The sequence below is a fragment of the Canis aureus genome, chromosome 23, assembly GCF_053574225.1.
Source record: "Canis aureus isolate CA01 chromosome 23, VMU_Caureus_v.1.0, whole genome shotgun sequence".
Lineage (NCBI taxonomy): Eukaryota > Metazoa > Chordata > Mammalia > Carnivora > Canidae > Canis > Canis aureus.
The window spans coordinates 22331377-22346789 of NC_135633.1; the positions used below are offsets into that span (position 1 = coordinate 22331377).

Consider the following 15413-nt stretch of genomic DNA (forward strand, 5'->3'; position numbering starts at 1 on the left):
AAAATATCAAAGCTGATACATGTCTGGGAATATAGATGGGAGAGTCATACCTGTGAAAATCAGAACAATATCCTCATTCTTATGTATATATTCATTACTATTTTAGAAATATAAGGCAATTATGAGTATATGTAACACATGACCAAAGGGATGATTCTGGAAGTGACATTACATGGAAGTGGAGACAATTTTACATCCTGTTGAGTAACCTAAGACATTCTATTCCCTTTCTGAGTGCATGCATTATTTTAACAGGAAGAACAGAATTTGGCACAGCAAACAGAAGCAACATTTTTATTTAGTTATGTGTGATACGATTAATTAAAAAATATATAACTTTTGGAGAACCATGTACATGTATAGAAACTCTTTCTGGAGCTCTTTAAAATATTTTTAAGGAATATTTTTAGAGAATACCAGCAAAGGTTACCTCAGTTGATTATAACTGTTGAAATTGAATTAATAATAATAAAGATAGATAATTTCTGGTAACAGCTTAAAGTTAAAATAACAATTCTGTTGGATGGGTTCAAGGAGGGAGCTCCTGTTAATCTCAAAGCAAGTTCACAGACCAGGTGAGGTCTCAGTCATGTGGACTGTTTCAGCAGGTAAACTCCATGCCACTGCCTAATGCCCTTGGTCACACATACTATTCAGCCACCGGTGCTGGGACCACTTCCAGGCAGGTGTGATCAGATAGTAGACATCAGGTGACACCTAGTACCTGGAGCTCCTAGCCATGCGGCCTCCCTAACTCCATGCCATGGACACCAGCCCCCAGCTCTGCTGTCATGCATACAGCCTCGAATGACTAGGGTTGAGGACATGAGTACACAGGAGCCACGGGTAAAATCCTCTCATCTCTTGAAGACAACAATTCTGAAATGCATTTCCTAAAGCGCTTCAGTTGGTCCTAGCAATGTTGGACACCAGTCTCCTCTAGTCCTGTGCAGCTTGATAAAAAAAAAAAAAAAAAAATCCCTGTATTGGCTTTACTTTTTTCCAGCTTTCACTTGACCTGTTGTGCACACCCATCCTGTGCGATCGGTTGTCTCAAGAAACTGCCCATATCCAAGCTGTGTCTTAGGCCGTGCTTTCTGGGGCACCCAGCTTACATTCCCCAGTGGTGAAATTGCTAGTTCTTCTGTGCCAGGAACTCAGACTCCAGTGACAGTTGTTGCCGTACTCACAGGTTATTAGGAGTGATTTATTTTAATAAAACATTATATATTCATTCATATAAATATTTATAATTTTTTACTTGGTTGTTAAGACACATCAAGGCTCAAGTTCTCCAAATATAATGGAGAAAAGGAACATGAAATGAACTGGCCTTTGTTCAGATTAGAATACCTGGCAGAAAGCAGAATGTGTTTTATATGTGTTTTGTATCAAATGTATGAATATCCTTCTAGTTTTTCACCTTTTCTATAAAGGTGACAAAAACTAGTCAGTTCACATGTGTGTCCTCAGTAACTTTTCCAGCAAGGCCTCAGGAGAGAAATGAAGCCCACCCTACAGGAAGAACAATCAATCACAGATTAATAACACTTGTAAAAAAAGAAAAAAGCCCAGTGAGAAATGAAGACAGAATTGGGCTCCCTTCCCTTGCCATCTCTGATTTTCTAGCTCCCCATAATTTTCCAGAATCAGCTGCTACTGCCAGCATTCCACATACATTCTTCCTAGTGTATTGTGTTCAGGCGTTAATAAAGTTTTAGTCCTTAATTTCAGTGAAACAAAAATGGCTTCTCATATCTATAGAGTAGCTCATGAAAAAATAAATGTAAAAATATTTACAGCAGGTGGACTCTCTTCTGTACCTGAAAATCTCTTCAAACCAGATGAAAAGAAAGTCACTCTCAGTTCTGAGCAAAACCAGCCTTCTGCTGCCACAGCACTTCAGATCAATGGGTGCCCCGGCGTGTTCACTCTCTGCTACTTATTTGACAATTAAATTATTAACCATAGAACACTCTGCTCAGGGTTTTGTGTTCGTTTGAATGTTGTCTATATCGAAGGAGGATTCAATGTATGACCTGAGGACTCCTTGCTGACATGCAAAAACCTATTCCTCCCCCCACACTGCTCCTGTTTCTTCCATCCATAGAAAAGGCACTGTCTAGTGAGTCCTCATTGTTTCTCCTGAACATTATCCCCGTAGGTCAAGTTTTGAAATGTCCTAGCTCTCTCCCTCCTTGGTATTCAACTGTTCAGGGTTCTGCAAACATTTCTTGCTATTTCTTACAGCGGGCACAACACTCTGAAGAAATTTCATGTATTTCCTTCCAGTGGACGGACTGTAGGAGTCTCCTCTAAATGGTGGCCATGTGGCGTTAAGGAGAGGCATCTTTTTCACTGAAGTCTGCCTCATATGTTAGTTCTACAACATGATAGAAACACTAGGATCTTTCTGCTTTCAAACATCACGCAACTTCTAATACTTTCCATTACATCCGCATCAATTCTCTAGAGCTGGAAACAAATGTCCTGTGAATGTAACGAATTCCAACATCTGGGCACAGGATCTGAGCTCCACAGCCGCCCTGAATACCTGTTCAGGACATCTTTGTGGGCACCCACAGAAATTGCTTTGCAGAGGTCTGTAATCATAGAGTTCCAGGATAAAACCGACTTTTGGAACAAAAACCTTTAACGGGACATTCTCAGAAATTCTCTTTGTTAAGAGAATCTTACCAAACAGTGAATCAATTGAGAGGAGCAGGAGAGAGGACTCTGGGAGATTTTACCAGGACAAAATTAGGTCAAATACCTAGCAACTTTTAAGCTCAGGAACTTTTCTTTTTCCCTTTCCTCTGAAATGTCTCTGACTGTTACAGATTATGTCACCTGTGCATATTCCTTGGTTCTTCATGGACACAACAAAGTTTTCTAAGTAAACATCGGCTAGCAAAGGAAATAATGGAGTAACTATAAATACCGTCTTGTACTTTCCTTGACCCTTCCTACTGTCCCCAAACTATACCTCTTACTTCCCCTTACACACCCCAATAGAAATGCACACTCGCTCCCATCACACCTTGCCTTTGCATGGCAAGTTGGCAGACAAGTCATTGTTTGTTATATGTTACCTGCAAGGGGAAACATTCCATCTTATTTCACATGTGTTCAGCAAGTTTTGTATTCAGGTCCTTCTACACACATGATCACATGTAATTTGCCCAACCACCATGCCAGCAATGCAGAGACTATATCACTTTCATTTCACAAAGGATGACAGCCTTCCTTTGGAGTTACTGACAGCAAAGTGGTCTTCTGTGATTTAGCTTCCGCGTCTGAGGATTCCAGTACTCATTCTGAATGTACACCACTTTTCTGCCATGAGCCAATTCTCCTGGAAACTGCCTCTGGATAACATTTTTATCTCTTTCCCACCAGTGCTGGATGATCAGACAGGCTTCGGACCATGGGTAATGGTTTTGAGCTCCTTCTTCCAGTACCCATATTTGATCAGTTTTTCCCGAAACTCCTTGGTTTTCACTGCATAAATAATAGGATTGAGCATTGGAGGTACAAGGAAGTAGAGACTTCCAAGAATGGTGTGCACATGCAGTGGAATTCCCCTGCCAAAGCGGTGAGTGAGGAAAGAGAACAATGAGGGCGTGTAAGAGATAAGCATGACACAGATATGAGTGGTGCAAGTGTTGACTGCTTTGTGGTGGGCTTCCTTAGAAGACAGTCGCAAGACAGCCTTGATGATAAGCACATAAGAGGAGGCGATAGCTGAGATGTCTAGCCCGGCAACCAACAAGGCCACCACCAGACCATATATCCGGTTGACTGTGGTGTCCACACACACCATCTTCACCACAGCCATGTGTTCACAGTAGGTGGTGGGGATGACATGATTCGCATGAAAAGGCATCTTCTGGAGGAGGACAGGCATGGGCAGAATGAAAAGGATGGCTCTTACTAAACTCACTAAGCCAATGAGCCCAATGCGACTATTGGAAAGGATGGTGGCATAGCGCAGGGGCTCACAGATGGCTACGTAGCGGTCAAAGGCCATGGTCATCAGAATGGCAGACTGCATGGCCGATATGGAGTGAATGAAGAACATTTGGACCAGACAGCCCACATAGCTGATCTCACTGTGTCTAAACCAGAAGATGCATAGCACTTTGGGAATGGTGGTAGTGGACATGCCCAGGTCTGTGAGGGCCAACATGCAGAGGAGCAGGAACATGGGCTTGTGCAGGGAGCGCTCTGTGCAGATGATGAAGATGATGGTGCAGTTCCCAAGGATGGTGATGAAGTACATGGAACAGAAGGGGATAGAGATCCATCTGTGTTTGTCCTCCATCCCGGGAATGCCTTGGAGAATGAAGAAAGGAGGATGCCCCAGGGAGACATTGCACACAGTCATGGTGACACCCAGGTGTAGCAGCCTAGAAGAATCGTAAAACACTTCATGAGCCTCAAACTTGAAAGAATTCAGGGTTAGAAAGTTAAACAAAAAAGTAGAATGATAAGGTATACAAATATATTCTGATATCAATGTAATATATGTTATATAATATGATTCAGTGTTATATGTCTTATTATATAACATGCTCTAATATTACAGTAACAATAATATGGTCTTACCACATTAAATCTCCCAGTGTATTTTCTTTTTGAATATTTTTATTAATGATGCACTTAATAATTTTCACATATGAAGCATGTCATTAAGCATATGGAATTATGGTATATGTATTTTTGTATGTGTATCCCCTTTAAGAATGGAACTTCATGGATGTGAGACAAAAATGGGTAGAAATACCAAAACCATGACAGATTATTCAGTACCACTCTGAGTGAACAGAGGATGAAAATAGGTCAACAAAAGACCTTCTCAGAAACAAGACAGCTTAAATGCTTACAACAGTATTGCTCACCAAAATTGAAGCATACACATTTACAGCCCATTAGGGACTTGAAGGGAACTGTGATGACAGATATTCAATGAGGACCCAGAGGCAGCAGGTGGCAAGCTTTTGGGCACCATTGCCAGAATGGGATGATGAAGCCCACCTCACCCAGAAATACTCACTTGACTGTGAAGCAGTCACAGTGTGGGAAGCTGGACTCCGACCCTTTCCTCAAACATGTATGTGTGAATATATACAGCTGTCTGTGGCTCTATTTACAACTATATGTCTCCTGGATAACACTCAGTGTTATCTCACAGTGATAACTCAGTGCCCTGCATGTCCCCACTGCTTACTCTCAGACACACAAGAAGTCCTGGTATGGCCCCTTATGTCATCTAAGGAAAGGCCCCCTGGGTACCCAGAATTAGCTCTTTGGCATTTCCTTTTTCCCCAAACACACACACCAGTCACCACTGCTATTATGTGTAAACTTGACCCTGGTGGTTTCCCTGAGTTGCCAGGAAATGAAGATGGTTGACCCTAGGGGTTTGGGGCATATGCTAGTCTTTGCTAATCTGGTAGGAGACTAAGGGGGAAGGTGAGCTTAAAACTGAATCTGAAACTAGATTAGAACCTGGGAGCTTGTATCCCAAGGACCTGTTTTCCTTTTTTTTTTTTTTTCAAGGACCTGTTTTCTATGTTTCTGTAGATGTAGGAGTCCAGCAGGGCCTTACTCCTTGACTTGGGTCATCACATCCTGAAGGCCTCAGTGGCATAGCTCCTGTTGTTGGGCACACTGATAAAATGCTTTAGTAGCTCTGTTTCCATCTATCCTTAGCATCACCCAGGTTTTTTATTCTAACTTGTTTTCCAGGCCAATGGCTTAACCCTAGATATTCCCTGCCCCAGAATCTTTCCTGTAATATCACCTCTCATGTCCCAACATACCATCGACTTCTGGGTCCAGATGTAGCCTTATTTCTTTCTTATTATGTCAGATAACAAAATTTTTCAAAAATTCCGATGTGCATTGCAGAATGCACAACATTGTCAAAATCCAACATTATCAAAATCATGCAAAGATACCTCAAGAGTTGGACGCAGAGGGCCACCTTCTAAATCATGATGTAATGCAAGTCTGCCAAACAGCAGACCCTATAGGGAGACTTTTCTCTGAGTCAGGTGTCAGCAGGAGGGAGGCAGTGGTAAGGGAAGGAGTAGCAGAATAAAGTGTGTAGCACAATCAATACATCAACAGAAGGAATCACCAGCAAAAATAGTCCACCATCAAGGCACCTGCTTGTAGACACATCTGCACAGCTTCCCCTGCAGAAAGCTGTGCTATAGTAACATGCCGAAATCCTGGGCTCAATCATTCTTTCCTCGTTGCTGCAGGGACATCCTGATGGACAATGATGACTGGGAGTAATCAGCAAGACTTCCTTTTTCTTGGTCCTACTGCCTCAGTTTTATATCCAGGATTCTGTGAACTCCCTGTATACAACTTCCAATGCATCTTTTCTCATAGGATATCCTCAAAGTCTATCAAGTGTGGTGGCATTGCCCAGAATCTGTGACCTCTGAATCCCAAGTTTTAAGTTTGCTCTTTGGATAATCACACTACTCAGGGAGAATAGCCCTGGTCTGCTTTCTCCCCAAGTGCTGTATCCCAATCACCAGCATCATGTTTGTCACCTAGCGGGCAGATAACAAAGTCAAATAAATGAATAAGGGAATGGCTAAACCAATAAGTAAGTTCTTTACATATGAACTTATTATGTATCCTAGTTTTTCTTGCATGGTTTTGTTTTCTTTTGTTAATGAAAATCAAAACACAACCATTTTGAAGGCTATGCCTTCTTCTTCAATATATTCCTAAATCAGACAAATCGAACAAATTCCAATGATTCATTTTTCTTAGAATCTTGACAAAATGATTCAGAAATTCAACCAGAGAACAAATATCTGAAAATAATATCACAGAGCGTCCTAGAAATTAAAATGTATTATAAAATATTACAAACAATGAGGCTATGATGCAGAGATAGCTTATTGGAGCAGAGCAGACTAGCATCAATAAAATACCCAAGTATCTATGCAGACAATATCTGAAGACAGTGGAGAAAAAGATAAGTAAGAAATAATACAATTATATACAAATAAGCCATAGTATCTCACATCACCCAGTATGTTTTCCTGTCTACTAATATGAAATCCAGGTTTCTTTATTTTAATGTATTTTGGATATACAAGGATTATAAAGAATAATCTAACATATATTCATATATTCACAATGTAGATTAAGAAGGAAATGTCACAAAAAATTAAAGATCTGCCTGTGTAGCTTATTCTTCTGGCACCTGTTTCTCTCTCCCTTCAGCGATGAATTGTATCATCACAAAACAGGCTGGTAGAAAATCCCCGTCAGAATATAAATAATAGTGAAAGGGAAAATAAGGGAAGGGAGAAGAAATGTGTGGGAAATATCAGAAAGGGAGACAGAACGTAAAGACTGCTAACTCTGGGAAACGAACTCGGGGTGGTAGAAGGGGAGGAGGGCGGGGGGTGGGAGTGAATGGGTGACGGGCACTGGGTGTTATTCTCTACGTTAGTAAATTGAACACCAATAAAAAAAATGAAATAAAATAAACATAAAAAAAAAAAAGAAAAAAAAAAAAAAGAAAATCCCCGTCAAAACCTGCTAGATCCAGCATTTCCCTATAAAAGTCCCCTAGCCCCTTCTTCCAGGTGTGCTTGCTGTTTCTTGAAGGCCATAGTCTGCTGCCGCCACCTTTGTCAGGCAAAGCAATGAAACTATTACTCCTCTTTATCCCAGACTCTGTCTTTGAGTTATATTTTGGCTCTGAAGCACAGAAGTCGATTTTCAACAACAATATCACATTTAATTCATAGATTTATTTGAATGAAGAAAATCTATTTCATTCATTATTCTTTGATTAACATTTAGGTGGTTTACAATGATTATAATTATAATGTTAATATTCTTATATAAGTCTACCTTATTCACTTGTGTTTTGTGCCTCTCAGACCTATATTTAGAGGTGAAATTTCTGGGTTATAGGATATGCATATCTCTAACTTTGCTAACTATTTATACATTGATCTTGGAAGTGGTTGATTCAGTTAGTATCCCACTAGGAATGAATAAATGCTTCTATTTCTCTATATCATCAGTAATTGTTAGCATTATTTGATTTTTGTTTTAATTTTGCCAATCTGATGGGTGTTTTTTTAAATGGTTTTTATTTCATTTTCCTTATTAATTAGATGGTTGAGATTGTTTCATAAATTTATTGGCTCCCTCTGTTTATCTGCTAAGTGCATGTCTTTATTTTTCATTATTTCTAGCTTTTTTCTGTTTATTTTTATATCTATCAATTTTGTAAGACATTTCTTTTTAAGATTTATTTATTTATTTATTTGAAAGAGAGAGAAAGAATGCGTGCACATCCGTGAGCAGGGGGAAGGGCAGAGGGGACGGAAGAGAGCATCTCCAGCAGACTTCCTGCTGAAGGGTGAGCCCAAGGCGAGGCTCTTACTACCTGAGATCATGACCTGAACCCCAAATCAATCTTTACATATTTATTTTATTTTTATAAATAAATAAATGTGTGTGTGTGTGTGTGTGTGTGTGTGTGTATAGTCTTTATCCATTCATGTAGGAACGGATACTTGGGTTGCTTCCATATCTTGGTTAATGATGTAATGAACATTTTCAAATTAGTGTTTTTATTTTGGGGAGAGGTAAGTATCCAGTAGCAGAATTATTATCTTTCTTTTTGAATTATTTTTTTTTGGGGGGGTAACTATCCAGTAGTGGAATTAATGGATTGTATGGTACTTCTGTATTTAATTTTTTGAAGAATGATCATGTTTTCTACAGTGCTGCCACCAATTTGTACTCCTACCAATAGGGCAAGAGGTTTCCTTTTTATCTACATTTGGCCAGCACTTGATATTTCTTGTGTTTTTAGTTTTAGCCATTCTGACAGGTGTAAGGTGATATCTCATTGTAGATTTGATTTGTATTTCTCTGATGATGACTGATGGTGAGCATCTTTCATGTAACTGTTGGCCAAGTGTATGTCTTCTTTAGTAAAATGTCTATTCAGGTCCTCTGCTCATTTTAATTGAATTATTTGGGGTTTTCTGGTGTTGAGATGTATAAGTTCTTTACATAACCAAGGAGATAAAAGATCTACATTCTGAAAACTATAAAAAATTAAGGAAAGAAATTGAAGATGACACAAACAAATGGAAAAAATCTTTCATGCTCATGGATTAGAAGAATTACTATTGTTAAAATGTCCATAGTACCCAAAGGATTCTTCAGATTTAATGCAATGCCCATCAAAATATCAATACCATTTTTCACAGAACTAGAATAAATAATCCTAAAATTTGTATGGAAACACAAAGACCTTGAAAGCAACCTTGGAAAAGAACAAAGCTGGTTGTATCACAATCCCAGATTTCAAGATGTAATACAAAGCTATAGTAATCAAAACACTATGGTACTAGCAAAAAAAATAGACACATAGATCAAAAGAACATAATAGAGGGTATAGAGATAAACCTTCACTTATATGGTCAATTAATCTATAACAATGGAGGCAAGAATATACAATGGCCATGAAAAATGACAAATACCCACCATTTGCTTCAATGTGGATGGAACTGGAGGGTATTATGCTGAGTGAAATAAGTCAATCAAAGAAGGACAAACATTATATGGTCTCATTCATTTGGGGAATATGAAAAATAGTGAAAAGGAATAAAGGGGAAAGGAGAGAAAATCCATGGGAAATATCAGAGAAGGTGACAGAACATGAGAGACTCCTAACTCTGGGAAAAGAACAAGGGGTGGTGGAAAGGGAGGTGGGCTGGGGATAGGGGTGACTGGGTGATGGGCACTGAGGGGGCACTTGATGGGATGAGCACTGGGTGTTATGCTATATGTTGGCAAATTGGACTCCAATAAGAAAAAAGAATATACAATGGGATAAAGACAGTCTTTTCTATTATATATAAATAATAGTGAAAGGGAATATAAGGGAAGGGAGAAGAAATGTGTGGGAAATATCAGAAAGGGAGACAGAACATAAAGACTCCTAACTCTGGGAAACGAACTAGGGGTGGTGGAAGGGGAGGAGGGCGGGGGTGGGGGTGAATGGGTGAGGGGCACTGAGGGGGGCACTTGATGGGATGAGCACTGGGTGTTATTCTGTATGTTGGCAAATTGAACACCAATAAAAAATTATTTTATAATTAAAAAAAGACAGTCTTTTCAACAAATTGTGCTACATGCATAAGAATGAAACTGGACCATCTTCTTGCACTATCCACAAAATAAACTCAAGATGAATTAAAAACCTAAATGTGAGACCTGAAACCATAAAACCCCTAGAATAAAGCATAGGCAGTAATTTCTCTGACATCAGCAGTAGAAACATTTTTCTAGATATACTTCCTCATGCAAGGGAAACAAATGCAAAAATAAACAAGTAGGACTTTATCAATCCAAAATATATGGCACGGCAAAGGAAACCATCAACATAACAAAAAGGCAGCCTACTGAATAGAAGATATTGGCAAATGGTATATCCAATAAGGGGTTCATATCCCTGATTTATTTATTTATTTATTTATTTATTTATTTATTTATTTATTTATTTATTTTTATTATTTTTTTAATAAATTTATTTTTTTATTGGTGTTCAATTTGCCAACATATAGAATAACGCACAGTGCTCATCCCATCAAGTACCACCTCAGGGCCTGTCACCCAGTCACCGCCACCCCTGGCCCACCTCTTTCCACCACCCCTTGTTCGTTTCCCAGAGTTAGGAGACTTCATGTTCTGTCTCCCTTTCTGATATTTCCCACTCATTTTTTCTCATTTCCCCTTTATTCCCTTTCACTATTTTTTATATTCCCCAAATGAATGAGACCATATAATGTTTGTCCTTCTCTGATTGACTTATTTCACTCAGCATAATAGCCTCCAGTTCCGTCCACGTGGAAGCAAATGGTGGGTATTTGTTGTTTCTAATGGCTGAGTAATATTCCATTGTATACATAAACCACATCTTCTTTATCCATTCGTCTGCTGCTATGAACTTTGGGGTGCAGGTGTCCTAGAGTTTCATTGCATCTGTATCTTTGGGGTAAATCCCCAGCAGTGCAACTGCTGGGTCGTAGGGCAGGTATATTTTTAACTCTTTGAGGAACCTCCACACAGTTTTCCAGAGTGGCCGCAACAGTTCAGATTCCCACCAACAGTGCAGGAGTGTTCCCCTTTCTCCACATCCTCTCCAACATTTGTGGTTTCCTGCCTTGTTAATTTTCCCCATTCTCACTGGTGTGAGGTGGTATCTCATTGTGGTTTTGATTTGTATTTCCCTGATGGCAAGTGATGTGGAGCATTTCCTCATGTGCATGTTGGCCATGTCTATGTCTTCCTCTGTGAGAATTCTCTTCATGTCTTTTGCCCATTTCATGATTGGATTGTTTGTCTCTTTGCTCTTGAGTTTAATAAGTTTTTTATAGATCTTATTTGCAAATATCTTCTCCCATTCTGTAGGTTGTCTTTGAGTTTTGTTGATGGTATCTTTTGCTGTGCAAAAGCTTATTATCTTGATGAAGTCCCAATAGTTCATTTTTGGTTTTGTTTCTCTTGCCTTCATGGATGAATCTTGCAAGAAGTTACTGTGGCCAAGTTCAAAAAGGGTGTTGCCTGTGTTCTCCTCTGGGATTTTGATGGAATCTTTCTCACATTAAGATCTTTCATCCATTTTGAGTTTATCTTTGTGCATGGTGAAAGAGAGTGGTCCAGTTTCATTCTTCTGCATGTGGATGTCCAATTTTCCTAGCACCATTTATTGAAGAGACTGTCTTTTTTCCAGTGGATAGTCTTTCCTCCTTTGTCAAATATTAGTTGACCATAAAGTTGAGGGTCCACTTCTGGATTCTCTATTCTGTTCCATTGATCTATGTGTCTGTTTTTGTGCCAGTACCACACTGTGTGGAATCAAAAAGACCCCGAATAGCCAGGGGGATTTTAAAAGAGAAAACCATAGCTGGGGGCATCACAATGCCAGATTTCAGGTTGTACTACAAAGCTGTGGTCATCCCTTATTCTTTTTAAAAATAATGTAGTGCAAGCACAATTACAAACCCAATAGGAATTTGTGATGGTTAATTTTATGTACTAACTTGACTGGACTAAGGGATGTCTAAAGAGTGAGTAGAACATTATTTGTGGGTGTGTCTGTGAGAGTATTTCAGAGGTGGGAGTGAAATTAGCATTTGAACCAGTGGACAAAGTAACGATAGTAGTCATTAATGTGGGTAGGCATCATTCTATCCACTGAGGGCCCTAATAGAACTAAAAGGCAGATAAAAGGTGAATTTGCTCTCTTTGCTTGAACTGGGACATCCATCTTTTTCCCTTGAACGTCAGCATTCCTGGTTCTCAGACCTCAGGTCTCATACTGAGCCTCACACCATTGGCTCCTTGGTTTTCAAGGCTTCAGTCTCAGAATGTTACAACCACTGGCTTTCTCAGGTCTCCATGTTACAGACAGCAGACTATGGGACTTCACAGCCTCTAAAATTGTATGAGCCAAACTATTTTTATGATTTCGTCTATTTATTTGAGAGAGAACATGAGTGGAGAGAGAGAGAGGCAGACTTCCCACCCAGCAGGGAGACCAACATGGAGCTTGATCTCAGAACCCCAGGATCATGACGTGAGCTGAAGGCAGATGATTAACTTAATGAGCCACCCAGGCACCTCAAGCCAACTTTTTTTAAACTTACTTTCTTTTTTCCCTACAACACAAGTTTACTGAAGTCACATACTGTACCTTATTCACCTGTGTAATTCAATGCCCATTGTACCTAGTACATAAATGATCTCACAATAAATCTCTTTTATCTCTCTATTATCTATTATCTATCTATCTATCTATCTATCTATCTATCTATCTATCTATCTATCATCTATCTATCTATCATCTATCTATCATGTTCCCATCAATCTACTTATTTATCTATGTATCTCTGTAATCATCTATCAGCTATCTTCCTTCTATTGGTCCTGTTTCCCTGGAAAACCTGACTAATACAAAATTCTATGCTCTAATATAAGCTGCCCAAAGATTAGTTTTTGGAGGACATTTTGATGTGCACAAAATTTTTCATTTGTGAGGCACCTAAAACAAAAAGCAAATAATGTAGCCAATGATCTGCTTTTCTTAACTGACATGAGTAGAGTTACAAACATGTAACAGACTCAAAAGTCTCCTCCCTATTATCTTCCTGAGTCATGCCAGGAAGTTAGATGTGTTAAGCTCCTGCGCTCTGTCTGGGTAGAGCCAGAAGATCCAAAATTGTGACTGGAAAAGACTTACTGACATGGTCCTGAAAATTATGTAAAGTGGTAGGATTTCTAATATAACTCTTACTCTCCCTTTGCTCCAACATGTAATATTTCCCATGTTAAATCTATTGCTGATTCTTTCTCCTTCCTTCCTTCTCCCTTTCTTCCTTCCTTCTTTCTTTTTCTCTTTCTTTTTCTCTCTTTGTCTCTTTCCCTTTTTATTCCTTCTGTTGTTTCCTCTTTTTTAAAAAAGTTTTGGGATAAATTGACCCCCCAATTTTTTTTTGGTTTGGGCCCACTCTAAGATTGTCTATTCAGACAAATCTCATATATATAATAATTACATAATTTATTTTTTCTGTTAAGAAAGTGACTACAATTTTTTAAGATTGCAAATTCAGTATAATATGCACACTTTTATTTTTCTTGAAATAATTGGTGTTTAAAACTATGTTTTAAAACTTGATAGCTCTAAATTTATAATTTTATCATATGTATATTTGTACTTTTTTGTAATTATAACTATATTGATACAAATATATGTTAAAATTTAAATCCATAAATAATGAAGAAAATAATACAGTAGCTCAAAAAATTCAGATCTTTAAACATTTTTTCTTTTGGCTTTGGCCATAATTTAAATTGCTTTATCAAAAGTTCATTTAAAAAATCTAGTAAACACTTTTTTTTAAGATTTTATTTATTCATTCATGAGAGACACACACACACAGAGAGAGAGAGAGAGGCAGAGACACAGGCAGAGGAAGAAGCAGGTTCCATGCAGGGAGCCTGATGTGGAACTCAATCCTGGAACTCCAGGATCATGCCCTAGGCCAAAGGCAGGTGCTAAACCGCTGAGCCACCCAGGGATTCCCTATAGTAGAAATTTTAATTAAAAAGTTGCTTATAGCTTTGTGTTCTCAGTATATTACCTTTTTTTATTATGTCATGTTATTTATGTCTTATATTCTTATCTTGTCTTCTCTAATCATTTTCCTTGACTTTATATTTCCCAAAGTAAGGTCCTGATTTCAAAATAATAAAAATGATAAGAAGTCTTGATACTTAAACTATCTTTGAGTTTTTTAAATGACCATTACTTATCATAAAGATTTGCTTACATTCTTTTTAAAAAAAAGCATAATAGAAATAATTAGGTTTGTTTTGCATTCTCTTTTTTCATTTAAATTTAATTTAGTTCACATATATTATATTATTAATTTCAGGGGTAGAATTTAGTGATTCATCAGGTACATATAACACACAGTACTCACCATATCAAGTGCCTTCCTTAATACCCATCATCAGTTACTTCATGCCCCCCCCCTTCCCCTCCAACAACCCTCAGTTTGTTTCCTACAATTAAAAGTCTCTTATGGTTTTGCATTCTCCAAATTTTAATAATTCTATAGTGATAGGTCTCTCATTATCCATATTAAGATAGATATTTTGATGATTGTACACCTTTTATTTTTTATTTTTTTAATAAAATAATTTTTTATTGGTGTTCAATTTACCAACATACAGAATAACACCCAGTGCTCATCCCATCAAGTGTCCCCCTCAGTACCCGTCACCCAGTCACCCCCACCCCCCGCCCTCCTCCCCTTCCACCACCCCTAGTTCGTTTCCCAGAGTTAGGAGTCTTTCATGTTCTGTCTCCCTTTCTGATATTTCCCACACATTTCTTCTCCCTTCCCTTATATTCCCTTTCACTATTATTTATAATCCCCAAATAAATGAGAACATACACTGTTTGTCCTTCTCCGATTGACTTACTTCACTCAGCATAATACCTTCCAGTTCCATCCACGTTGAAGCAAATGGTGGGTATTTGTCGTTTCTAATGGCTGAGGAATATTCCATTGTATACATAGACCACATCTTCTTTATCCATTCATCTTTCGATGGACACCGAGGCTCCTTCCACAGTTTGGCTATTGTGGACATTGCTGCTAGAAACATCGGGGTGCAGGTGTCCCGGCATTTCATTGCATCTGAATCTTTGGGGTAAATCCCCAACAGTGCAATTGCTGGGTCATAGGGCAGATCTATTTTTAACTCTTTGAGGAACCTCCACACAGTTTTCCAGAGTGGCCGCAACAGTTCAGATTCCCACCAACAGTGCAGGA

At 38.6% G+C, this 15413-nt stretch overlaps 1 protein-coding gene across 1 annotated transcript; it reads right to left on the reverse strand.

Annotated features, from left to right (window-relative positions):
- Positions 1–347: 347 nt before the first annotated feature.
- LOC144295355 (olfactory receptor 52P1-like) lies at positions 348–4414 on the reverse strand. Its single transcript, XM_077867742.1, has one exon. It carries the CDS (start codon positions 4385–4387, stop codon positions 3410–3412), a length of 978 nt encoding a protein of 325 aa, XP_077723868.1. The 5' UTR covers positions 4388–4414; the 3' UTR covers positions 348–3409.
- Positions 4415–15413: the final 10999 nt, after the last annotated feature.